The sequence below is a fragment of the Phocoena sinus genome, chromosome 1, assembly GCF_008692025.1.
Source record: "Phocoena sinus isolate mPhoSin1 chromosome 1, mPhoSin1.pri, whole genome shotgun sequence".
Taxonomy (NCBI): Eukaryota; Metazoa; Chordata; class Mammalia; order Artiodactyla; family Phocoenidae; genus Phocoena; species Phocoena sinus.
The window spans coordinates 79,310,624-79,338,263 of NC_045763.1; the positions used below are offsets into that span (position 1 = coordinate 79,310,624).

General features: G+C 36.5%; 2 protein-coding genes and 1 non-coding gene across 3 annotated transcripts in view; 1 reads left to right on the forward strand and 2 right to left on the reverse strand.

Moving 5' to 3' along the window:
* Positions 1-15,622, forward strand: part of PKN2 (protein kinase N2) — a 172,180-nt gene extending 156,558 nt beyond the window's left edge. Inside the window, exon 24 of the mRNA XM_032624491.1 lies at positions 12,672-15,622. Within this exon, the coding sequence (XP_032480382.1) occupies positions 12,672-12,679 (8 nt within the window). The 3' untranslated portion in view covers positions 12,680-15,622. The remainder of the gene's footprint in view (positions 1-12,671) is intronic.
* GTF2B (general transcription factor IIB) lies at positions 91-27,386 on the reverse strand. Its single transcript, XM_032624505.1, has 7 exons — positions 27,289-27,386; positions 23,154-23,260; positions 6,807-6,940; positions 4,423-4,569; positions 4,168-4,297; positions 2,704-2,985; positions 91-509 (listed from the first exon to the last, which is right to left on the reverse strand). The coding sequence occupies exons 1-7, from the start codon at positions 27,303-27,305 to the stop codon at positions 376-378; spliced, it is 951 nt and encodes a 316-aa protein (XP_032480396.1). The 5' UTR covers positions 27,306-27,386; the 3' UTR covers positions 91-375.
* Positions 9,758-9,830, reverse strand: TRNAR-CCU. The gene has a single exon. It is a non-coding gene; the product is annotated as a tRNA-Arg (tRNA).
* Positions 27,387-27,640: the final 254 nt, after the last annotated feature.

Sequence of the window (27,640 nt, forward strand, 5' to 3'; positions counted from 1 at the left end):
TCTATCAGCTTCATTAGCTACAATATGCATTATTTGTAATTATAAATTATATAAATTATAAATTACATGTAACATAACTGTAACAAAACCTTTAGTTTTGAAAAACGTTTTATTCAAGAATTATGTAATTTCAAATATCTTCCAAAATACAGTTTCCTAGATTGCTACAAAAGAAAGCAAACTGAATAAGAAATTTCATTAAATATGTTTCACTAGTATATACATATGAATGCCAAGCAATTAATATTTAGCCCTGGAATGCGTACCATGTCTTTCGTTTTTCCTTATTAAAGGCTCAATCCAGCAGTTTGTATAGGCTATGTACAACAGGCAAAAGTTCAGTGTTCATAGGAGTTTCACATTAGCTGCCTCAATTTATAGCTGTGGTAGTTTGTCCACAGGGGTGTCAAATTTGAAGTCTGTAGGAAACAGATCTGGGGCCCGAGGATAGATTAGCCTGTAGGACTGTCTGATTGTAACATCAGCAACACCAGCAATATCTCCAATTTCTAAAAGACAAAAATCAAAATATTAAGTTTAACTTCCATCCTACCTCCCCTTCTACTACCTGCATTTGTGAGACATGGTACTATAAAACGTCTTAAGTGAAAAAGAAAACAAAAATATTTTCAAAAACTAAAAAGTAGAAAGCAGGGCTACAGTAACAACAATAATAATCGTATTAGTACTTTTCGCAAAGCATTGTCGAATTAGTTTAAAAGGTTTACTATACAGAAAACGTTTAAACAGTGCTCAAGGCATAGCACTATGTGTGATAGCTATTATACTGCTCATTGTATTTAGAACTGACTTCTTCACAATAAATTTTTTTGAGGATCACAGAATCTATGAATACATTCCTGTAAAGAAATTCACTTTATTAGTTCTGTGTTTAAAAGTTCCCCTGCAACGTCTCCCCTAGCTAAACCTCTATTAAGAGGTTCTTGTTAGGTTAAAACCAAAATGGGATCATGTTGGTATTTTTCTTTTTTAAAAAAATATTTATTTATTTGGCTGCTCTGGGTCTTAGTTGCAGCACGTGGGATCTTCGTTGCTGCGTGCAGGATCTTTAGTTGTGACATGTATGATGATCTAGTTCCCCGACTAGGGATCGAACCCAGGCCCCCTACATTGGGAGCTTGGAGTCTTAACCACTGGACCACCAGGGATGTCCCTATAAGTATTTTTCTACAGCCTCTTTTTTCTACTTAACATATCTGAGGTCAAACAGCTGTATATTATAGCATGATATAGATGTTTTTCACTATTATAAACACATAATTGAGCACATATATTGAGCTCACATGAGTTATTTCTACAGTCTATTACAGAATCCAAGGATCCACTTTTACCATTCAAAGTCAGTGTCGTATTTTCCTTCCATTTTTTAAACCAAGTCCCAAAGGACTGCCACTTGACAATTATTTGGTTAGTTATACTTAATCAAAATAGATTTTTTAAACACACCCTTTAATACAAACTCATTTTACCATCTCTTCAGAGCCAGTTCAAATCGGTGAGATTTTACAGCTTTTCAGTGTGGATGCTGCCATCAGTGCACAATTAGCTAATTTTAAATTTCCTTATCGTATGTTGCATTATATTTTTCTAGACATAAATACCAATCAATGTCAACTATGTGAATGTCAACTGGCTGCTAGGCAGCAAGTAATTTCACTACCTCACTTTTAAATTTAGAATTGACTGCTCCCTTTTCTTTATAAATCTTTTTGAGGATCATGGAACTAATTAAGGAATGCATGCTTGTAAAGAAATTCACTTAATACTTCTGCTTGAAAGTTCTACAACAGTAAATTCAAAAATAGCTGCAGAAGGTTTAACTACTTATGTTAGCATTTTCACGAAGAAACTATGAATAGCATACAAAAGAAGAAAGAGAACAGGTTTCACAGAAAGTTAAAACTTGATGGTCAACACATATTTATAGTGTGCCTCTCTGTAGGGTACCATGCCAGCCAATGAGAAACAAAGCATGGCCACCTCCTCTCAAGATTTAAAAAGTTAAGTGTTGAGGGGAAAAACAGACTATTCAAAATAACCAGGAGAATTTAGGGGGAACAAATAAAAACTTCTAAAAATGAAAAATGTACAAACTAAAATTAATTACTTAATTCAAATGAAAAAAAAGTTAAGTCTGTACACAGGGTTATGCCTCCAAATATTTTTATTTATGAGACACTTAAAATGCTGTATTTTCTTAAGTTATGATGCTAAGGAACTACCTCTTAAACATGGGCTCTAGATATTTAGTGGTGTCCCTCAGAGATATTGCAGGTTCAGTTCCAGACGACTGAAATAAAGCCAATACTGCAGTAAAGCAAATCACAGGAATTTCTGGGATTCCCAATACATATAAAATTTATATTTACACTATACTGTAGTCTATTAAATGTGAAGAATTATGTCTAAAAAGATAATGCATATACCTCAACTAAAAAATACTTTATTACTAAAAAAAAGCTTTTCATGGGTAAAAATGTTTTCATGGGTAAACCATCATCTGACAATTCAGAATTGCCATAAACCTTCCATTTGTTAAAAAAAAAAAAAAAAAATGCAGTATCTGCAAAGTGCAACAGAACCAGGTAGGCCTGTACCTGCTTCGTACTTAAAATGGAAATACAATCACATACTACAGCCTTCATTAATTTCATCACTACCCTTCCTGATGAACAATCCTACCTTTTTGGGTCCTTTTCTCAGCTGATGCCTGTGAGGCCATGTAAATGGCGGCTGCTGCCACAGATATTGGGCTCCTTCCAGGAACCAAGTCCAACTCCACAGCTTTACGGGCTATATGTGTAGCTGCCATCTGTACTTGTTTAGGAAGACAAAGGTTGGAACAAAACCTGGACATGAAGTCCCCAGTTGTAATCAGATCCACACTGGTTTCTAAAGCTTTCAAAATAAGTTTAAAACATCGACCGATTTCTTTCTTAGAAATTCGTGATACGGCACATATTTCTAAAAAGAGAAAAAAAGTAAATAAATAAATCCACATAGGCCATGTAGTTCACTGTAAAATCTATCATTTCTGATTATAAAAGTAATATATTCTAATTGCAAAATTCAATCATGCCTTAAAGATCAATCTCTAATCCTCTCAGTGATACTTCTCATAGAGCTAATTTAAAATTTCTGTTAATTTAAATGTTTATTACACTTAAAAGAAGTTTTTAAAAAGTTAAATGTAGGTTTTAATATTTCAAAATATTAACTTCTCTTAAGTTTCAATTCATGCAAGTTTCTTCAACCAATCAAAAACTTCTTTGATATTTATGTATTAATCTGTTATAAGGAGTATGTCAAGAAGATGAAAGAAAGTACTCAAACTAAAGAAGGTTTCTCAAGTTACACAATTTCATACGTACATGCAATCCCTGAGATTACAGGCTATAGAAAAATGAGATCAAATATTTGACCCTGTTATTCTAAAAATTCAACTACCACTTTCAGAATAAATTTAACAAAAGCCTTAGTTTTAGCTGTAATAACCCAAAAGATGGTAATGATAATGGTCACTGCCTCTTCACTCTGACACAAGAAAACGTAAAAAATATTCATGGATGAATGAAGGGTAATTATAGTCTTAAGCTAAAATGTGTAAGTATCACAGCAACACTGTGAATAAGCTGTAATGTTTTCATGGGTAAACTACAAATTAGATGAAAAACACTGGTTCTTGCAAAGCCTCCAACCGAAGTGTGAAAATACAAACTGTCTAACTCATGAGAAAAAGTTTCGTTCATGCTTTCTAAGGCTTGACTCCCTCACCTGTAGAGACCTGTGCTGGGAGCGGAAACTTTTCTGTGCATCCAGTGTACAGACTTACTACAAAGGCTTCTGATGCCAGGCCTCAAAGCGCACAAGATATAGTCAGAAGATCCTACTAGCAAAGAACAGAGGGCATACATGGACTAACATGACTTTACATGGGAAATAGCCTGAAAAGAACATGATCAGTATGATCACAAGAATTTTTGTCAAGGAATAAAATAAGGTGGTGTTTAGAAAGGTACTTAGGTGGATTACTGTATGTAACCAGGAAGACATGACTTATCTACCTACTGTCAAAACTGCTTGACTTTGGTCTGTCACTTTAATATGAAATAGATAACATTTATATCTAAGCAACTAAAAACTTACCTTTAAATGTCCTAGGAACTCCTTCCTGTCTGCAGGCAATATAGAGACAAGCAGAAGCTATGGCATCATTAGCCCTTCCCTTCAGGCTCTTCTGTTCATACACTTGCTTGAACAGATTATTTGTTCGATCCTTCAAGGCAGAGAAACTAAGTTTAATTAATTCTAGGCCATTTAATTAGCCACAATAGCAAAATTTCATGTTTTCACTAAATTATGCTAAGTCAAAGCCAGCATGGCTTAAAGACAAGAACTTACAACTATATTTCGAGGGAGGTTGATTCTGTCTGCCATGGTAGTGATTTCTTTGAATGCATTCATCATTGCCCGATCAGAACTACTCATGGTTCTCCTATTCTGATACTTAGAATTACCGAATTCATCAAAACTTGCAGCTCCTGTACCCTATAAAACAAAGTTTTATAACTTTACGCAAAAAACTTTGAAAACCTGAATGAACAATTTCTAAGAAAACTTAACTTATACAATCTGACTCCATATTACCCAAGAAATCTACCCTGAGCAACCCCTCTATTCCTCAAAAGAAAAAGTACCAGGTTAAGATGGTTTTAAAGAGGTTTTCTAGCAAATACTTTAAATGTAAATGTATTATTAGAAAATCTAATAATATAAACCATCATATTAATAGACCTAGGAGAAAAGTCACATGATAATCTCCAAAGGTGCTTTAAAAAGTTAAGCAAACAAAACTCCCAAGTCCAAAGCCAGCACAATGATTAATGAAGAAACATTAGCAGCATTACCACTGAAGTCAGAAGACAAAAACAGAATACCACTACCATTTTCTAACACTGTACTAGAAAAACTAACCAACATGATGTAATTTTAATTATATAATGTTATTATATAACAATTATATTAATTACATTAGTATAATTATATTAAAACTCAGCAAGAGAAAGATTAGAAGTACAAATTTGAGACAGAATTGATAAACTATTTGCAGATACTACCTTTGTATTTACCTAGAATACTCAAGAAAATCACTCAAACTGCTATAAATAATAAGAGAATTCATTAGAGGGCAAGTTCAAAATTAACAAATAGAAATCAACAGCCTACATATGTGTAATCAACCAGTTAGAAGATGAAAGAAAAAGCTGCAATTACAACAGCAACAAAAAAGATAAAATATCTAGGGATCAACTTAAGAAACATGCAAGACCTTGATGAAGAAAACTTTAAAACATCCACTGAAGGACACATATGACCTAAGGAAATGGAAACGCATACTATATTTCTGGATAACAAGATTTTTTCCTTAAGAAGTCAATTTTCCCTAAGGCAATTTGCAAATCTAACAAAACTCAGTGAAAATAATACCCAAGTTTTGTTTTTTGTTTTTAAACTAAACAAAGTTATCCTAACTTTAAATGGAAAAGACAAGTGAAAAAAATGCTGAAAAAGGACAATAAAGCCAGATATCAGAACAGTGTGGGGTGGCACTGGACTAACTAGACCAGGTTAGAGAAAGCATGCAAAGTCCAGAAATATCCCCAAATACATTCAGAAATTTAACATATGACAAATGTACCATCTTAAAAAATTTCTTTGCCATATAGGCATAAACAACTTTCAAAAGAAACAGGAGAACCTAATAGTGGTTACCTGTTCTGACAGGGAAAGGGGGCTGCAACAGAAACAGAGTTTAGGGGTCAAGGGTGAGGAAAAACCACTGTGGTTTTTTTTAACATGTTTTTTTTGAATCATGTATTTCCTATTGAAAAAAATTAAACATTAAAAAAGTCACAGCATTAATTAGTTGCAATCTTAAACATTTAAAACTGCCCTTAGTATACTTTCTTCCAGCCTGTAAAGCTAAAGCAAACACAGAAACCTCCTACTTTAAAATATTTCTGAATATTATAAACTTTTTAAATTAGCCTACACCATTTTTCAAACTTAATATGTAATTTATAGACCATGAAAAAATAATGACCTACTTTTGAATACTTTCTTAAAAATAGACTATGCAGTAATACAGATTCAGTCCTAAAATAGCATACACTTCCTTGATGAGTCCTTTGGAATAATGCCACTACTACTTCCAATTCAGATAACAGAACAAAAAAACAGCCAGGCTGCCAGGAAGATTATGCTCCTGCTTTATATAATAGCAGCAGGTACCATTTATTGAACACATTCTACACACTACATGTGTTATAGATACTTCACATACATTCCCATGTAACCCTCAATATCTCTATAAAGTAATATTATTCTCACTTTACTGATGAGGAAAGTAAATTCACCAATATTAGAAAGTAGTCTATACTGAGATCCAATTTATCTTAGGTGGTATCGAGGGAAAAGAGAAAACATTCATATTCAAGGAACATGTCAATATGAACTCAAAGAACATACTACACTCAATTTTTTGTGCAAAACTGCTTCATGAAAACAAGGGCCTGAGATACAAAGAGTCTGTAACTTCAATCTATTGGTCTCCCATTTAAGATGGAAGAAATGCATAAGGCAACCATCATTCACAATAGTAGTACTGGCAAATCTTATTCTCAGATCAAGATTACTCACTGGGGCAGACTGATACTTTTGCAAAGTTCCCAAACAGGTCTTTAGTCAGTCTGCACCTGGTACTTCCTACCAAATGGATTTATTACCTTGCCAATCATAGTAGACAAATCTCCATCACTCAGAAGAGGATTCTGAGAATCTCCAACTCGAGATGGATCTTTTGTTGCTTTATCATTGCTGAAAGTTCTCCACTCAGATCCTACATCGATAACCCGGTCACCTGAGAATATAAGTGCAAGTCTAAATTGTTTTGTCAAGATGGGATTTATTTAATGCTGCTTAATGCCCAACTCGGCCCTACTATTCCCAGAAAATCTCAACACAAACATCAGGTTTCAGCTTAAGTATCCTGTTTCAGGCATTTGTCCTATAGCATTCCTATTGTGCCAGTCCAATAATAACCCTCTTTAAACATTATGCTATGATTAATCATATTCTAACTCCTGGAACAAAGAATTAGTCAAAATAAGGACAAATAGCAAAATAAAGCTATTCATATGTGATGCAAAGATAAAGTAATATAACCATGAAGAACCAAAATGTGCAACAGGCATGGAAAAAAACAGAAAACACTATTCACAATGGTATTAATACACATAGTTTAACATTTAAAAAATTACAAAGTTTTCATGGGCAATGCTCTGCAAAGATCTAAGCCTAAGGGTATGTTTTAGTAACTATTTGATGAGAAAATATTTGGGGCCAAATAATTCATACAGAATAAACTTTAAGCCTAGAAATCAGTAAGCAAGAAGCCAGACATGGGTAGATCTGGTGTAGATTACTGCTTCGGGGGGAATGCTCAATGGCTGGTAACACCTCCAACCACAGACAAGAGTTAACATGAACACACGCATATGCTAGTGATTGTGCCCTCTGTAAATGTTCTCTTTCAATACTGAAAGCCTTATAAAAGGTAGGTACCACTTTTATTGCTACACTAGAAATAAAACTAATTTGCCAAAGATCACACAGCTAAAACTGAAACACGAATGGGATTCCAAAATCTGTTGTATACTGCATTCGTAAAACATGAGCTTTTCCACCAGCTGTGATAAAACTGAAAGCAGGAACCAGATCATTTTCATCTGTGCCTATACACAACAAACAGAAAGGAGAAAGGAATGGCAGAAGTAAGTTACCTCAGTAGTTAAAAGTCTGGTATTCGTAGAGAACAAAAGTAGGGATACCAAGGGAGGCGGGTGAATTGCGAGACTGGGATTGATTTATATACACTACTATGTATAAAACAGATAAATGATGAGAACCTACTATATAGCACAGGGAAATCTACTCGGTGCTCTGTGATGACCTAAATGGGAAGGAAATCCAAAAAAGAGGGCATATATGTATACACATGGCTGATTCACTTTGCTGTACAGCAGAAACTGACAGAGCAGTGTAAAGCAACTATACTCCAATAAAAAAATAAATAAGGAAGGAATTAAAAAAAATAAGTCTGGTATTGACAGTCAATTAATATAATGGTTAACAGTGTGGACTCTTGCTGCTTAGCTTTGGACAAATTTCCTCATTTCTGTGCCTTCACTTCCTCAGCTTTAAATTTCCCCAATAACCTCATTTTAAAGATTTAAACATTAAATAAGCTCATACAGGTTCAGTACACATGAAGTGCTTAAAAACCAGTTCAAAGTAAGTTGTTTGGTATTAGCTATTTATAAGCTATAAAAATAATAAGATAACAAACATTCTGACATTTTGACATTCATTCTGAATAAGAAGAGCACCAGTTGTAAAATATTAATCTCCATATTAGACTTTTACAGGATCAATATCAGAGTGCTTTGCTGCAGTATTTGATCAGTAGGATCAGTAGGACAGCAAAGGAGGCAGGGAGAGAACAGAAGGAAGGAACTACATGTAGATTGTGCTACATCTTCTAAACGTTTTTATATATGGTACGTTAACTAAAATGCTTATAAATAGAGTACAGTGATCTGATCTTAGTGTTATATTTAAGGAAACAGGTAAATACACAACAGAATCATTCATTCCTGATGGTTTTGGGAAAATCTGTTTTTCTCTGAACGCTCAGGTCACTTGGGAATAACCAGATCTCACTTGGACTATCGTGTGTCCCTGTCACTAGGGAACTGGGATAGAGCTAGGATCCCCATTTGCCATACCTTATGCAGTAAGAATGACCAAGGAAAGCAGAAGCAGGGAGATCAGTTTAGGCAACTTCTGTGGATCAGAGATTGGGCAGGTAGCCCAAAATAAGGAGAAAAAGTTAAATTGATGGGATGGTCATGATGAATTTCTCTGCTTCCTTCTCATAAAAGCAAACATCACTAAACTTGGGAAGCAATTCTAATTACATAAATTAATAATGATTTTTGAAACTTACCTGAAAGAAACATAAAATCTGTAACTGTGCACTGAACTTTACTATAATACTAATAAGCAAGGCCCATGTCTCCAAGAGACCTCTCTAAAGAGACTGACTTTTCTTCCTTTTTACAGAATAGCTGCTTACAAACAATAGTTACATAAGCAAAACAAAATTACCTGTATTACCAACACCCAAAGACAGCCACTGTAAATATTCTGGCATATATTCTTTCTGTCTTTTCATTCATGTGTATATATATATATATATATATATATATATATATATATTTTGTAAGATTAAAACTATATAATATTGTGCCTATTCCACTACAAGCTCTTTTCACTAAATTTCTATCAAAACACCAAAACAAGATTTTTATTTTTTTTTGCGGTACGCGGGCCTCTCACTGTTGCGGCCTCTCCCGTTGCGGAGCACAGGCTCTGGGTGCACAGGCCCAGCAGCCATGGCTCACGGGCCCAGCCGCTCCGCAGCATGTGGGATCTTCCCGGACTGGGGCACAAATCCGTGTCCCCTGCATCGGCAGGCGGACTCTCAACCACTGCACCACCAGGGAAGCCCCGATTTTTATTTTTTGAAAATATTTATTTTTATTATTTATTTATTTGGCTGTGTCGTGTCTTAGTTGTGGCATGCGGGATCTTAGTTTCGGCATGCGAGATCTAGTTCCCCGACCAGGGATTGAACCTGGGCCCCCTGCATTAGGAGTCCAGAGTCTTAACCACTGGACAACCAGGGAAGTCCCCCAAAACAAGATTTTTAGACAAAGTTTAGTCCCTTTAATAGCATCTACTGATCAAAGTGATACCACAGTGTCTCCATGCTTCATGTTTTCAAAGGGAGAAAAGTGAATCCAACTTTCCTAGTCAGTGAAATGAAAACACAAAACAAAAAACTACTGTGGCCTTCAAATCTACAGTTACTTAATAAATTTAAGTTAAAAAAAATCAAATGTCATCATTAACTTTTAATATCTTAATTAACACAATGGCTGTATTAAGAGAATATTTTAGGGACTTCCCTGGTGGTGCAGTGGTTAACAATCCTCCTGCCAAAGCAGGGGACACAGGTTTGAGCCCTGCTCTGGGAAGATCTCACATGCCGCGGAGCAACTAAGCCTGTGTGCCACAACTACTGAGCCTGCGCTCTAGAGACCACTAAGCCACAACTACCGAAGCCCGCACACCTAGAGCCCATGCTACGCAACAAAGAGAAGCAACCGCAATGAGAATCCCGTGCACCACAAGGAAGAGCAGCCCCCCACTCGCTGCAACTAGAGAAAGCGCGCACGCAGCAACAAAAACCCAACGCAGCCAAGCAGAAACTTAACACACCATTGCAAAGAAATTATACGCCAATAAAGATGTTAAAATTTTTTTAATTAATTTTTAAAAAGGAGGATATCTTTACTAACTCACATCTTTTAAGTCTCTCTGGGACTCTAAATATGATAAAATATTAGTTAGCCAACATGCTTCATTTCACAGCATTTTCCGTTTGGCCCAAAAGTAACTTACCATGAGTTTCTTTTAGTGCTTGCTTTGTACTGCCTCAAAAAAGACAAGCTGGATTAGGGAGAAAATAAATTTTAAAAAAAGCTGGCCTAGGATAGTATAAATAGAAAGACCAGAACTGGGTAGTGATGTAATTTTTCCACATACGTGGGAATGATCTACATGACTCATTCAACAATCTGTGGTTTGTGCTAAGAGCTATTCCCTCTTTTTATATGTTACTGCTCAAAACATAGCATTTGTAAAAAATAAAATTTCCAAAATAACTCAAAAAGCACATCATGAAACTACAACTAGACCACCAGATTAAGTGCATGAGTAACAAGAAATAGGGCAGATCATTCAGAAAAAAAGTCAGAATACATAAAGGATTTTCTTGGAAAACATCTAAATGGTCGCACTTTTAAAAGCTGCTCTGGAAGGAAACTGCATTACAGAATTTTTCAAGGAGTAAGTGTACAAGGCAGCCATACTGTTTGGGCATAATCAACCTTTGACAAGAAGTTGCCTGCCAATTAGCACATGTGCACATAACACACAACCTCACAAAGCCTTCCATGTTCTAGAAACAGAGAAACATGCCAACTTTCACCAGTTCCTTTCTTAACCACACACTGATTTTTGTAAAATTAACACCAGATAGAAAGTCTATATATAAAGGTTTTTAATAGCCAAAATCATAGCAGGACTGTTATGTACATAATAGCACTACTCCTCCCTCCATCTATAGAGTATGATCTCTAACACTCTGATCAAGTTCCCCATCCAAAAAGGTAAACAGATTCAATATGTACATCTAGGTATTACACACATGCACAGTTCTCAATCCACGTATCAGTGGTGTCTAAAGAGTATTAACTAAGATATTACACTATATTCTACAACAATGAGTTTCATCTATTTTTTCAAGAAGAAATTGAGAATAATTGCCAAAATCATTCACACCAGTTTAAAACTGTTCAACTACTTTGGCACCTACCCACCTTATGATCTGGCAATTCCACTCCTAAGTATTTGCCTACAAAAATCTCACACAAGAATATGGGACTTCCCTGCTGGTCCAGGGGTTAAGAATCTGCCTTCCAATGCAGGGGACACAGGTTCAATCCCTGGTTGGGCAACTAAGCCCGTGAACCCCATCTACTGAGCCTGAGCACCACAACTAGAGAGCCCGCGCGCTCTGGAGCCCGAGCATCACAACGAGAGAGAAGCCCACGCACCACAACGAAGAGCCCGCACGCAGCAACCAAGACCTGACACAGCCAGATATAATAAATAAATATTTTTTAGAAAGTCTCATACAGGGCTTCCCTGGTGGCGCAGTGGTTAAGAATCCACCTGCCAATGCAGGGGACACGAGTTTGATCCCTGGTCCAGGAAGATCCCACATGCCGTGGAGCAACTAAGCCCGTGCACCACAACTACTGAGCCTGCGCTCTACAGCCCATGAGCCACAACTACTGAGCCTGCGCTCTAGAGCCCACGAGCCACAACTACTGAAGCCCATGCACCTAGAGCCCGTGCTCCGCAACAAGAGAAGTCACCACAATGAGAAGCCCCCGCACACTGCAACGAAGACCCAACACAGCCAAAAACAATAAATAAAATGAAATAAATTTATTAAAATAAAGTCTCATACAAGAATGTGCAAAGCAGTATTATTCATATTAGCTAAAAACTGGAAACCCAAATGTCCATCAATGGGAAAATGTAAACAATGGAAAACTCAGCAAGTAAACTACTAATAATGCAGTAACAAGTGCATTTCGAAAACACTATTTTGAGTAAAAAAAAAAAGTCACACACACATAAGAAAAACCAACCATATTATATGATTTTATTTGTAGGAAGTTCAAAAACAGGCAAAACAATTTCTGAGGATAGAAATCAGTACAGGGATTGCTGGGTTGGGTTGGGTTGGGTTGGGTTGGAGGTGGGGGGCGGGGTAGAGGTGACTGACTAAAAAAAGGCATAAGGGGACTTCTGAGATGAGGGAAATGGTCTAATCATGTTTTGTTTGTTTGTCTGTTTGGTTTTTTTTTTTGGCTGCATCGTGAGGCTTGCAGGATCTTAGTTCCCTGACCAGGGATAGAACCCGTGCCCCCTGCAGTGGAAGCCCAGAGTCTTAATCACTGGACTGCCAGGAACTCCCTAAATATCTTGATTAGTGTGTTGGTTACACCAGTATATGCAATGACAAAATTTAAACCATACATTTGGGATCTTTGAATCTTATTGTCTGCAATTATACCTTAATAAACTAAAAATTAAAATTCACCCCCACCAAAATACTGTTGAATTTGAATTAAACTGTATCAAACCTATACACTTTGGAGGGAGTGACAGAACAATTTTTATCTATCTTCTTGAACAAGGGAATACTCTTTCTCAAGGTCTTCTTTCAGATTACATGTATGTCACATTTAGACCTTTTTGTTGTTAAGAATCTCATTTTCTAACTAGTAATTGCTATAGTATTTTATATGCTTATATTCAACCACTTTTATAGTCTATTAATTTTAAACAATTGATCTGAATAGGGACTTCCCTGGTGGCACAGTGGTTAAGAATCTACCTGCCAATGCAGGGGACACGCATTCAAGCCCTGGTCCGGAGCAACTAAGCCCATGTGCCACAACTACTGAGCCTGCGCTCTAGAGCCCGCGAGCCACAATTACTGAGCCCAAGTGCCACAACTACTGAAGCCCAGGTGCCTAAAGCCCGTGCTCTGCAACAAGAGAAGCCACCGCAACGAGAAGCCTGTGCACTGCAACGAAGAGTAGCCCCTGCTCGCCGCAACTAGAGAAAGCCCGTGCACAGCAACGAAAGCCCAACACAACCAAAAATAAATTAATTTTTTTTAAAAAAAGAGAATACTTTATCTTTACTAACTCACATCTTTTAAGTCTCTCTAGAACTCTAAAGATAAAGTATTAGTTAGCCAACATGCTTCATTTCATAACATTTTCTTTTTGGCCCCAAAGTAACTTAGCATGAGTTTCTTTTAGTGTTTGCTTTGTACTGCCTCAAAAAAGACAAGCTGGATTAGGGAGGAAAAAAAAAAAAAAAAGCTGGCCGAGGATGGTATGAATAGAAAGCCCAGGACTGCTTTCTATGCAGTCCTTATTCAAGATGATGGAATTCCTACCACTTGAGACATGCCAGTCACCATGCTAGGGAAACAGGTATCTAATAGTAACATTTCTACTCACATACCATTGGCCAAAGCCAGTCAAGTGGTGATGTTTAACTTCAAATGGAGTGGGGAAATACAATTGTACCATGTGGCCCAAAAGAGAAGAACCAGAAATATCAGGGAATAGTCATCACTACTGTTCCACATGACAATTAGCAAATAAAACTCAGCTTTGTATTTTTGTGGATTTATGTATAAATTTATTTTAGAAAGATTGTTCTATGACCTCCTTTCTGTGTCACAAGACAAACAGGAATCAGACTTAACTTCATTGTATTCCATCAATAAAATTTTAGGTCCCTTCAAAGTAATGTTTTTACTGGTTGGTTGCTTGCAAATTTTTATTAATAAAACTTTTTAAATGTTAAAAGGATACATTCCCCAGTGGTGCGTGGGAATCTTGATGTGCAACCCTAAGGGTCTTCTGTGAGGAATGTCAAGTTTTCTTCTATTGCACCTTTAATATTTTATCATATTCAGCTGGATCTTCAAGTAGTACCATAGTGGCTATCTTGTCTTTACCACTTTCCAAAATTCACTCTTTATATTCTTAGGTTTGTTTTCTGTTTTACTGATTCAATTTTCTAGAATGTTAAGTCAGCTCATTGCTATCTAAACAGTTTTACTGTGTTTGTCTCCTTGTACTATCTTCTTTATTTCTGACCACTTTTAATAGAAACATTAAGGAAGCTTTATTTCACTGATCAGAAAAAGCAGTTATTTTCTATAACTTTTTTCTAGTAAACTGTATCAGAAGCAGAATTTTCTGTTAAGTCCATAGGACCACTGTTCCTCTTTACTGTAGTTTGTACTCAAAAGCCTCAGGCTGATGTTTATGCTTATTCATCCTGTAATAAAGAATTATCAATCCAAGTCCAGTGGTGGCAGTGATGTTGGAAAACCTTCCAATCCACCACTGTTAAGTACTCTCAGCCTCTCTGGGTACTCACAAATCCCTGGCAGACAACAGAGAATCCAAACAAAAATAAACTCCCAATATGATTCCAAAAATGTATTAGGAAGGATACAGGTAGGTCTGTAATCAAAGCAAAAACAACAGCAACTTCAACGAGATGGAACTTTCTCAGGTTACCATAGTTAATAGTTTTGGATTAGTGTGACTCCCAGGCTCCTCCTATCTTTTTTGATAAGCCATCTTCATCATGACTTGCATTTTGTAGTGTATGATGGCTGCTGGTAGTTCCCTCCATCATGTCTGCATTCTAGCCAATGGGAAGGAGAAAAAGGGAGAGCACATCCCTTAGGGCAGGATCTAGAATTGCACAAATCTCTTCTACTTTACAGTGCACTCTTAGAACTTAATCAGGTGGCCATAACCAACTGGAAGGGAAGCTGGGAAATAAATACAGTCTAGCTGAGCAGCCACAGGCCCAGTGGATTCTTATTATTAAAGAAAGAGTTGGGTAACAGATACTGGAAAACAACCAGCATCTTCTGCTACAAGGAATAATGCCGTAGCGGGGGAGAGAGATAAGAAAGGATGTCCTGTAGAAACAAGGTACTTTGCTTGATGGTATAAAGGAAACAGTACACAAAGACAAATTAAACAGACATTTAACCTTCTTACCAGGCAAGCTGTAAATGGTAAATAGAACCAAAGATATTCTGTAGTACAATATTAAAATCATAATGGCTTAAGGTAGCAGTTTTAACAAAGGGGAAAACTGCAGCATATCAAAAGCAGCCAGGAAGCCAAAACTGAAGATAATCTGACTTTCCAACCTGACCTAGACTCAGGATATTTTTGTTTTCTGTTTATTATTGTAAATTAATAAAGAAATTAAAAAAAAATATTTATTTGGTTGTGTGGGGTCTTAGTTGCAGCAGGCAGGCTCCTTAGTTGTGGCATTTGAACTCTTAGTTGTGACATGCATGTGGGATCTAGTTCCCTGACCAGGGATCGAACCCAGGCCCCCTGCATTGGGAGCGTGGAGTCTTATTCACCATGCCACCAGGGAAGTCCCAATAAAGGAATTTTTAAAAAGGGAATATTAAGAGGAACTGCGCAGAATTTCAATTCTTTCTGCCATCTTTTAAGCATTTTGGCATACCACCTTTGGTAGAGAATTCAGAAGTAAGAGTCTTAGAACAATATCCCCCAAGCTACTTGTTTTCATAGGCTAGATTTATCTAAAATCATTTAGTTTAAAACTACAGAAGTTTTCAAAATGTGCTAAAAACTTCAATAATCAAAATGTATTATTATTCAAGATGGATAAATCCAAAGCACTGAATTTTTTAATTAAAAAAAATCAAGGTGCTCTGGAAAACTGTTTAAGCCAACACACTGTATTTGTTAAATCTAATGCTGAAAATGAAATGCATCATTAGTTTCCACACCTTCCTCAGTCACCTAACCCTTCCTACCATTCCTTCTCACATTTCAAAGAATCCTGATTTTTAGTCTAGGGTTACTATACATTCTTATCAGAAATCTTGCATTAAAGATAATTTTGAAGGGAACTTTGATCAAGAGATATTTTATAAAGAAATACTATTAATAATATAGTCAGTCTCTAAATCAGTTTATGTTCCCACAATGTAAACTGGGTACCAACCCAAAATGAATTATTTTGATGAATTATCCACTAGAAACAAACCATATCATAAAATCCTATTTTATGATTTTATGTTCCCACAATGTAAACTGGGTACCAACCCAAAATGAATTATCCACCAGAAACAAACCATATCATAAAATCCTATTTATGAAACAGACCATATCATAAAATCCTATTTTATCCATGTTTAGACCATTAAAAAACAATAAAAACAAAAAAAACCCTGTACAAGTCAACAGTGTAACTACCATTAGGAAAACAGTTTGTAAAGGAAAATACATTATAAGTTCCATCCTTGAATATGTGAACAGACCTTGCTTTTCCTGAAATATGGGCAGGTATGCAGCAAGCAGCAGCAACAGCAGCAGCAGCATCTAAGCTAAGGAGCCCTGGCTCTGGTAGAAGATGCATCTTAACTTAGTCACAATACATTTAGTCCTTCACATACTAATATTGATACTCTCAGGCCTCCATCTTATGGCACATGTTTCTTTTCCCCTCTACCTGGAATGACTTTCCCTCCATAAACCCTTACTCATTCTAATGATCATGTTTTCAATGTAAATTCAACAGTAATTTCCCTAGGAAGTCACTACTTCCTTCCTACGTGTTCTCACCAAACTTGGAAGATCTGTAGTAGAACTTTTACCATTCTTTGTTGTTTTAATTTACCTTCCTCCTTTCCACACAGTAGACAAAGAATTGGTCCATAGCTTGCTTATAGCATCTCATCTTTCTATCACTCTCCTTGACCAGCACAGTGTTTAATGGAAACATGTAGTACAAAGACCAAAGGCTTTTCAAGTCCAATAAATCTGGATTTAAGTGGCTGTGTCACTTACTAGGTGTAGAATCTTGAGCTAATTACCCAAACACTACAAGCCTCAGTTTCCCTTTCTTTAAAATCAAAAAACTACCTCAGAGTGGTTGTGTTACCCAAGTAAAATTAGTGGTTCTCTGATGCTTAAGAGAAAGTAGCATCTAAATTAAAAATTTCTGAATTAGGTAAAAAGGCTGTGTCTGAGGGCTTACAAGAGATGACAAAGCAAGAATTTTAAAGTGAATACAAATATTCCTTAATTTTAAAATATAACTTGGCTATAGTAAACTAAAGCGGAATATTTTCCTTTAGGAAACCCTGCTAATGCAAATTTAAAGATGGTAATCCGATAATGTTTAAAATACTACAATTGCAGCATTAAATATGCCAGACCCATAACAATCACTAAAACACATTTTGCAATCGACTTGCTAGGAAGAATGGCATCTCAGATTTGGAATCACCCTTTTTTTCTACAAGGTTAAGAAAAAAGGAGTACTTATATCCCTAAAATACGTATCACTGAAATCTCATACTAAAATTATACTATGTATTTTATACATTATCTCATTTTATTCTTAACAATCCTAACAAATCTGAGATGTATGGTACATGTCCTTTTGGGGGGGGTGTACTTATTTTACACATAAACAAAGTTAAGCTTGGAGAAATTATGTAACTTAACCTTAGTTACATAACTTATTAAGTAGTAGAGCCAAGTCTAGACTCCAGGGCCACTGACTCCTAGTCACCCTAGGAACTATGGACACACATAGATATCTGTCTTATAGGAATTTGCAGTCTAGGTCTGGAGACATGGGAAATATGAAAGCAAAGATGAGAAGCCTAACTGTACAGAGATCACAAAGAATGTGCCAAATTATAAAGTTTACAGGATCGATCTGTGTTTCTTAACATGTTACCAATGTATGACCTGAGCTAGGGTTTCTGGAAGTGGGGCCTGGAATCTTTTTAAACATATTTCTCAGCTGATTCTTAATGCACATTCACGTTCATGTCTCAGATTCACTAGTATAAACAATATCCAGAATGAACTTAGGAGGGGAAGGTCAAATCGACTCATTTTTCTCTTTCAAATTCATCTAAACTATTTTCCGGTATTTTCCTTATATTACTTTTTTTTTTTTTTCTTGCGGTACGCGGGCCTCTCACTGTGGTGGCCTCTCCTGTTGCGGAGCACAGGCTCTGGACGCGCAGGCTCTGGACGCGCAGGCCCAGGACGCGCAGGCCCAGTGGCCATGGCTCACGGGCCCAGCCGCTCTGCGGCATGTAGGATCTTCCTGGACCGGGGCACGAACCCGTGTCCCCTGCATCAGCAGGCGGACTCTCAACCACTGCGCCACCAGGGAAGCCCTCCTTATATTACTTTTAAAATCAATGGAAGAACTCCATTTTAAATGCTACACAAAAAGTGGCTTTAAGTAGAAATGATACCACTAGTTCTAAACAACACCTCATTGTGAAATCCTAATTTATAAAAGTCTTGATAACCAATTTCATGTTTTAATAGCTGTTACGACAGCTTACTAACCTTACACTTTGCAGCCTATAAATCATGCCCAAACAATATACAAGGTCAAACTTATGAACAAAGTGATAATCTAAATATGATTATACTGCCACCTAGTGCTCAACTTTTACAGTGTCATAATCACACAGGATTTGGGGGAAAAAACCCACACAGTGCTGTTACAGCCAACATGGTAGAAATGACAAAGTTTTGCTTTAAAAATTGGCCCTATTTTAGAGATCACTACCAACATCTTAAGGGTCACTGATGAGACAGCCAATGACAAATCATAATACTTCATATGTCTAAAATAACAATCTTATAATTCAAATACAAGAGGAAAGTCAATTAAACTATTACATGTTATAAGTAGTACTACAAACAGCTACAAAAAATTGGAAACAATCTAAATAACCTGAGAGACTAAATACTACACAACCATTTAAATACTGGGGAAAAATTAAACAGGACATCAAACATGTAACAAATTGTATTTTCCAAAGATGGCAGCAATAATATTTCCCAACCACATGTTCTTCTGCAACATGACCTTGTCACCCTCACATTGAGGGGGGGCTATTTCTCCTCCCCTTCCAATCTAGGTGGGTCCTAGGGCTGCTTTGACTAATAGAATGCAGAAGTGACCCTGTTCCAAGGCATAGCCCTTAACTACTTGAGTCCAGCTTCTGTTCTCTCTGAAAACACTTGCTCCTGGGATATTTCTCGTAGAAACCAACCACCATGTATGAAATATGACTACTCTAACACAACTATGGAGAAGCTTTAGAGGATAACAAACCTCTGTGGGGAGGTCAAGGAACAGAAAGGCATCAAAATGCAGATGAAGATGCCGTTATGGAAGTGGATCCTCCAGGTCTAGCCAGTGCCGAAACAATGGCCCAGATGAATCCTTCCCAAATTAATGACCAATAAAATTATGAGCAAAATGAAATGGTTGTTATAAGCCACTAAATTTTGAGGTGATCTGTCATGTTACTGAAACAGAAATTGGTTCCTGAAAGTACGATGTTGCTTTAAGAAAGTCCTAAAACACATGGCACTGGTTTTAAGACTGAGTGGTGGGCCTCAAGGAGTCTACCAATGAAGGTTTGAAGGACAGTGAGAACGGTGTTATTAGAGACTAAAGAAAAGGTATATTATATAAAACATATTTTTTGTATTATGAATTTCATTTAAAAAGATAATAGTAATGGACTCTCCTACTTGATAACTCAGTTGAGAGGGATAATATATGGCTCTGAAGGTAACAGTTGAGCAGTATCTAGTCTTGGGTTTAAAATTAAGGGGAGTTAGTGACAACAGGCTGCTTTAAGTTTCAAGAACATATTAAATATTAAGTAAGTACAGAGTGGTCCAAAAACAATTCTAAAAGAGTTTGTTTCTAAGGTTGTCTGGTGATTATTTAAACAGAAAGCTATTCAAAATGCTTATTCAATAAATATGTTATAATCTAAAAACTTTCAGACAATGTAAAATTTCACGGCAAGTACAATCAAACTATGTACACCAAGATTATTTATTAGGAAACACATGATGATGTTGTCTAGATATAAATCTCTATGAACATCGATATCTCAAACATGAAAGAAGCCACAAATTTTATGCCCTCAATGGACTGCAGAATATTTGTCCAGCTTAATTTCTTCCCTATTTCCATAGTATTAGAGAGAAAGGTTGAATTGAGCTGGCAACAAAGCATATGCCTTTAAACCAGCAAGATGATGCAAATCTAAATTTATTATTGATATATGACAATGATATACATGTGTGTGTGTATGTACGTATGTATATGTTATTTTTAAAATTTAGACCCATGGAATGTCATGATCAATTAAACTATTCTCAACATAATTTGACTGATGATATCCCTAGCAAAACAGAACTTTTTTAGCAGCCTCTTGCCTGCCTCCCCTTGTCTAGTCATGGAATAGATTCTTCACTTGCAGGACATATTACACATTTAACCGCAATATCTGTGAATAAGGCTACTGTATATTTTAAATCAAGTGTTTGTTATACTTTACATCAAAAAAACCAGTATCATAAACAGGTATTTCTATATATAGAGAGGCTTAATCAGATTATATTTTTAAGTTTTCAGGTCTTAAAATTTAGCCTAGTAGGTTTAGTTAGATTGAAAAATAGTAGTTTTGATGCTGTTCAAGACTAATAATAAAGCAAAACTAAAAGAAAATTAACTTCCCTTGGTTTGATATAACAGAAAAATGCAACTAAAAATTAAGGATTCCAAGCACAAAAAAGCAGGTAAGCCTTGAGAATTATATCTTCCTTCTCCAGTTGCTTAATTTTATTTACCCAACTAGGAAGTGAAGCTGATGGAAAGACTGGAAATATAATGCAATATTTTTGCACTACTTCTTTTTAAGTGGCTACAGAAGTTAGGAGAGCCAAGAATCTGAAATTATCTTCAGTCTTCTGTCTCTGTCTCACTCTTACATATTATCAATTCAATCTTAATACTTTGGAAGAGACAGAATGCTCTCATTTAACTTAGGGGTCAGCAAACCTTTTCTTTAAAGGGCCAAAGTAAATATTTTAGGCTTTGCAGGTCAAGAGGCCAAACTGACTTATTTTTATTCTTTTATTTTTGTGAAGAAATTCTGCTGTGATAAGATATTCCACTATATATTTTCTAAATTTTCTGACCATTGTTTTCCTGAGTTAGTAGTATTGTGATAAGTGCTTAGTCTGGTAATGTCAACGTCTGTTGTATTCTTCTGGCACATCTACAGTATCACTGCATAATGAACACAATGCTTTGCCATCTAATTCAGTAACAAATAACCTACGCTCCACTGTGCCTTAAAAGCATGACATTCAGAGTTCAGCTTTTTTTCTCATTTTCACATGATGGGTATGCAATGGTAACAAAATAAATAAATAAAATGTTTCAGTATGGAGATATGCCTGGCACTCAAAAATGCTGTGGGTTTATAACTGCTTCACTGGGATTTGTAGTGCACTGAGCAGCAGTATGATGTGATGAGAGCACCACATATGGTTTCTGTTGCAGCCACTAAATTCCGCTATTGTAACATGAAAGCAGCCATAGACGATATATAAACAATTGAGTGTGGCCATGTTCCAATAAAACTTTATTTATGTGTACTGAAGTTTGAATTTGATAATATTTTCATGTGTCCCCAAAATTATTCTGATTTTTTTCAAAATTAAAAAACATAAAAGTCATTCTCAGCACACACACCATATAACAACAGGTGATAGGTCACAGTTTGCCAATCTCAGATTGAACTCATTTTATTACAAAAGACAACGGCAGGATAGAAATTTGGCTCCCATGCAGGCAGTGGAGCTAGACTGCCAGACTACTTAAACTCCAGTTTCTGCACCTCTAAAATGAAGACACCTCACAAGTGTCTCCAAGGATAAACTGAGTGAATATGTAAGTCACTTAGAACAGTGCCTAGCATATAAGTATATTAACTGTTAATGCTGCTTACTGAGCAGAATATAATTGCAAATGGATTCCGATTCCTATTAACAACTCTGTATGATTTAAAACTCCCACTGGAGGTCTGAGGCAAGCAGCCTATTTGCATGAATATTACAGATGTCCTCCAAGCAAGACACTTCCACAGTATATCACCACCCATGTTTCTGTTATACTTCCCACAATCCTACTAGCAGTTTCAACCTTGAGTATTTCAAACTTCAAGTAGTACTCCTTTTCTCAGGTGCTGGCGGCAACCCCACCATAAGAAAATTTTTGAACAGACTATCTCTATCCTAAAGTTATGCTACATATCTAGATTAGTGAGAAAGTAGAAATAAAAATATTTTAAGAAGTATTATTTTGACACTAACAATTTCACACTAGAAATTCATAAACAAATCATTCTGTATGAGCAAATGAAAATTATATCATTTTTGATGACTAAAAGGCCTTGGATGAGACTCAGTACCTTTATAAAGATATACCTTTATTACTCCAAAATAAATCATGCTTATCTACCTTTATTACTCTAAAATAAATCATATTTAAATATACAAAAGTCGCAAAGGTTAGATTACATGTATTCATTATTTCATATGCACAAGAGTGCAAATGTTTAAGACTACGGATGCAGGAGACAAAGGACTAAGGGCCTTTTCTTCTGGATCAGCTATCTCAATTTGAGATGTTCCCTCCTGCCCCACATTATGAAATATATGCGTTTGTACAGACAATAAAATATGGTGTCTCTGATTTCACTCTTACTTATTTCCTTTTCTCTAATTATTTTTGTTTTACAATAAATATGAATTACCTGTAGGGGGAAAAAGTCAGAATGTATTCATTAAAAGAGAGTTTGGAAAATACACAAAAACAAAATGCCCCAAATAGTGATTTCAGTTAAAACCATAGTAACTGCTCACCTACAACCAGGCCACATTCAGGACAGATCATATCACCAGCTCTGTAGTCCTCCACTAAGATCGCATCTGGATGGTTTGGACATGTGACTCTTGGAAGAGCATCCAAACTAAATGAAAAAAAAATTTTTTTTTTAATATCCTCCTAACCAACATGCAACAAAGTACTAATCTTTTGGGGGGGAAAAGAGGAGGATTTTGAACATTTTTCCAATAAATTTATAATACATTTACATTTATAATACATTTAAGCTAAATTCTCAAAGTAAAAATCCTAGGTTAGGTTACTTTAAATCCTAGCTAGTATTAACAGACACGATTGGAATTGTTTTTTGTAAGAACAAGTTATTGGTTTGCAGAATGGAAGGCTTTAAAAACTTAAATGGAAAACAAGTGTTTTTTTTCTTTTAACATGTAGGCTACTAAAATGTTTATAAACCTTGATTAACATAGAAATGACTAGCTACCATAATAACATGCAACATTTACACATAACCATCTGGGTTTGTGACCCTTGCCACTTATTTCTATGGTCAGATAATGAATTTCAAGTCTTTGTTTTCTACGCCCTACACACCTTAGTAATACACTTAGAATAGTACACTGAACCTAAAAGGTAAACAAACAAGGGTGGTAGAGGTGGCTAGGACCTGATGGTTTCATTTAGACCAGAACTAAGTTTGTGAGCCCTCAAGAAATTGTTTCAAGATCTACTTTTTAATCTATGTGATATTAACAATTTGTTTGATTAATTTATTTTGAAAATAAGGCAGTCTGGGGAAGACACATCAGCCTTAAATGACCTAACAGAATCAGTTCTAAAAAGCATCAAAGATATTTAACATAGATTTAGTAATTATTTCTGTGGGTGTGGCCTTACAATCACAAATGTCTGGTATCACTGAAAATAAGCCCTTTTTAAAAGTTCACCTGAAGTTAATACAGAACAAGGTTATGTTATGACCACCACAAATATACACATAAAAGACAACATCAAGCATTCTTAAAGTATGTAAATAGGTATCTGTGGTTTTGGATAAAGTTTCTCAAAGTAGCAAACAGTTCAGAATGTTAACTTTCAACATAGGTGATACCCACAGAAAAAATGATAAAGTAATCCATATTCCCAAAATTTATATATTCAGGTTAACCAGAACACATCTTGGATCTTTTCATTGCGGAAAGAGGGAATGGAGATTTGTTTTATACTCACGTTTATTCCATAAATTTCTACTATAAAAATATTTTAATAAATTATGACAAATAAAACATTAAGAAATTAGTATAAATTATTAAAGAAAACTATGTAAAAATAAAGGAAAATGTTAGTAAAGTAACAGTAATTACAAATGCATAAAATGGGCAGCCATGTGGCACACAGCATACCAAGGACTGATATATTTCATACTATTAATAAGTAGACATACTATTGTGTGCGTGTATACGTATATAAAAATGATATGGAAACATCTCAAAGATATCCTAAGTGAAAAGAGTAAGGTGGGGATTTTACAGAAAACTGAAAAAAGTATGAACTACAGTTATATGCAGTAACATGAATAAATCTCAAAATGCTGATAAAAGAAACCAGACACAGAGGAATACATATACATTTATATATAAAGTTTAAATCAGGCAAAACAAACCTATGGTGTTAGAAGTCAGGATGTGGTTACGTTTAGGAAGGGGTAATGATTGAGGGCATAAAGGAGGCTTCCATGGTGCTAGTGGTATTTGATTTCTAGACCTGGGTGGTAGTTATGTGTATGTGCTCACTTTGTAATTGAACTGTACACTTAAAATGTGTGTGCTAATTTCACAAAAAAGGTAAAAAGCAAGGTAGCACACAGTGTTTATATTAGACTACTTTTTCGAAGAAGAGAGGTTAGGACTATATGCATATGTTTGTGAAACCACAGAATCACTATGAAAACACCAAGAAACTGGTTATTATGACTGCTTTGGAGAATTAGATGGCTAGGAGCTAGGGAAAGAAGGAACTGCTTTTCACTTTTCTTCTTGCTTTTCTATGATTTGCCTGTGTTACCTATCCAAAATAAAATGAAACTGTGCTCAAGCAGTCAATTTTAATGAAATTACCCACAAGGGTAATACAAAAGAGGAAGCACAGGAGTGGGGTGGTGGGGAAGTAAGGGAGAGAAACAAGAGGGAAGGAATGGAGTAAACCACCACCACTGAGATTAAAATAACTCAGGCTGCCTAAGAAGCCACATAATGCCAAACTTCACTTTATAGCTATCATGTATTAGGTGCCTACTATGTGTCTAGTACTATACATATATTATTAATCTTCATTAGCAATTCTGAAAATTAAGCATTACCTCCATTTTAAAGATTATGCTCAGAAAACGATTTTCCTAAAATCACTGAACTAATAAGTGGTGGAGTTTAGATTTTAAGTCACAACATTTGTGTTCTTCTCTGTGAAAACACCAAGCAGTTTCATAGCCTAGTCACTGTACATCTTCCTCAGGGGGAAAAAAGCTAAGGACAGAAATACTAACATTTACCTTTTTTCTCACTGGTAGAAAAACTCAATAGATGGACAGCAATGACATACATTTAAGAGCTGGACATGCCTAGAAAAAATTTACTTCAAAGAAATATTTCAAAGATTTTTTTTAATGAAGAGAATAAAGGCACACAAAGGAAATGTATTCTTTTGGTAAAGAATCTATCAAGTGAATTTACTATATTTAACTATTACAACATTTCTTACAAATACCATTTCCTGTTCTATTAGATACAAAAGCTGAGCCCAAATATGACCACGTTTACCTTTCATTCAGATCTACTGCCATGAGAGAATACAAGTCATAGATAAGTGGTTTGGGAAGCTATTTCTCCATTTACCTACAAGGAAGCCTAACCTGGCAGAGCCACACCCAGTTAGAATGACTGAGCATTCAAACACTGAATTAGCAAACAAGTGTTTACTAATTCAGTAACAAATGAACAAGTGTCCCTGGCTTTAAGAGCTGTGTCCAAGTAGTTTTAGCTAAGGCTGCCTCCACCCCCAACCTTTTAAAAATACAGTAACATAAAGCAGTAAGCCTTGGTAGTTTACCAGAAAGGGCCTGGATTTCTCCAGCTTACTATTTTGTGATAATGGTTTTCATCACGAATTCAATTCCAGAGATGATAACAAGCTCAGAAAAATTATGCCAGAGCTACCTTGCCTTCCAGAAGCTACAGAAGTTAATTTGATACTTTTAATACATGAGTTAACTAGAGGCCAAGTGTGACAACAGGAAATAGATATCTGAGACTCTACACTCTGTTCTAACACTAACCTTGGATAAGTCAACATTGGCATGACTCAGTTTACACTTACGCAAAAATCCTAACATATACCTCATAGTGGTCATGAGAGATATAATTAGGGTCTGCACACATTTTTCATATCACAGGATTAAAGGCTGTCTCTAATGGCACCGTGTACACTTCCTGTAGATATGGGTACATCACATTTTTAAAATATAATATTAAAGAGTGACTTCCCAGCATACGTAATTTTCTGCAGGCAAGATCTTCTTCAAGAGTATGCAGACGACATCTGTAAAGAAATCTCTTAGAAGAGAACTTATCAACTCTTCAGAAATGCCCTAGCTTCCACTTCAAAAGGCCTCGGGGATGGCAGTTTCCCTCAGCCTTACCAACGCTAACGTCCCTAACTGTCTGGCTTGTCAGATCAATAGGGGCCTAAAATTAACCCTTTCCCTTTAGAGAGGAGGATTCACGGACCCTCGGGCTTGTTGAGCCACAGATAGAAAACCAAGCGTAGAAAAAATTAACAAGAAAAAAAAGACGGGTGAAATATCCGTAAAAGACGCGAGGCCAGGGGCTGGGGACACATGACCCTTCACACGGTGGTGCCTGGGTGAGAAAACGGCCTAGGACGCTGGCGGAGAAATGCCGGCGGTTCGGCACCCCCTGCGACACCCCTGTCAGCCCTGCCTCTGGGAGTGCCTTTGTCCGGGGCGACCGGCCGGTCCTGCCGCCTCTCCCCGCACCTCCGCGGCGTTTTGCCCGACGCGGAAGTGCCGGCGGCCACCTTGCAAGCCCCCGCACTCGCCGCCCGCCCCTCAGCTGCCCAAGCTCGGCTGGACGTACTTACCGGCTGGTAGACGCCATCTTCACGGCCACTGCAGTTCCAGCCACCAAGCAGGACTAACGTACCGCAAACAGGAAGAGATTGTGACGGAGAAACGCTGCGAGACTGGCTTTTATAGGCGAGTCGCCCACGCAGTCGTAGTAGGGCGCGGCTACGGGTCGGGAGAAAGGCCAAGAAAAGTGAGCTACGCCACGTTCTTTGCGTTTTCTTATTTTCCTGTTCAATTTCGGTCATTCACTGTGGTGCCTGAGCCAATCGAGGAAACTACCTAGGAAAATCCACAAGGGCACCCTGCAAACGAGCTACACCAGAGGTACCCTCAACTTGACTGAGTTAAAACACAAAGATAACCCGG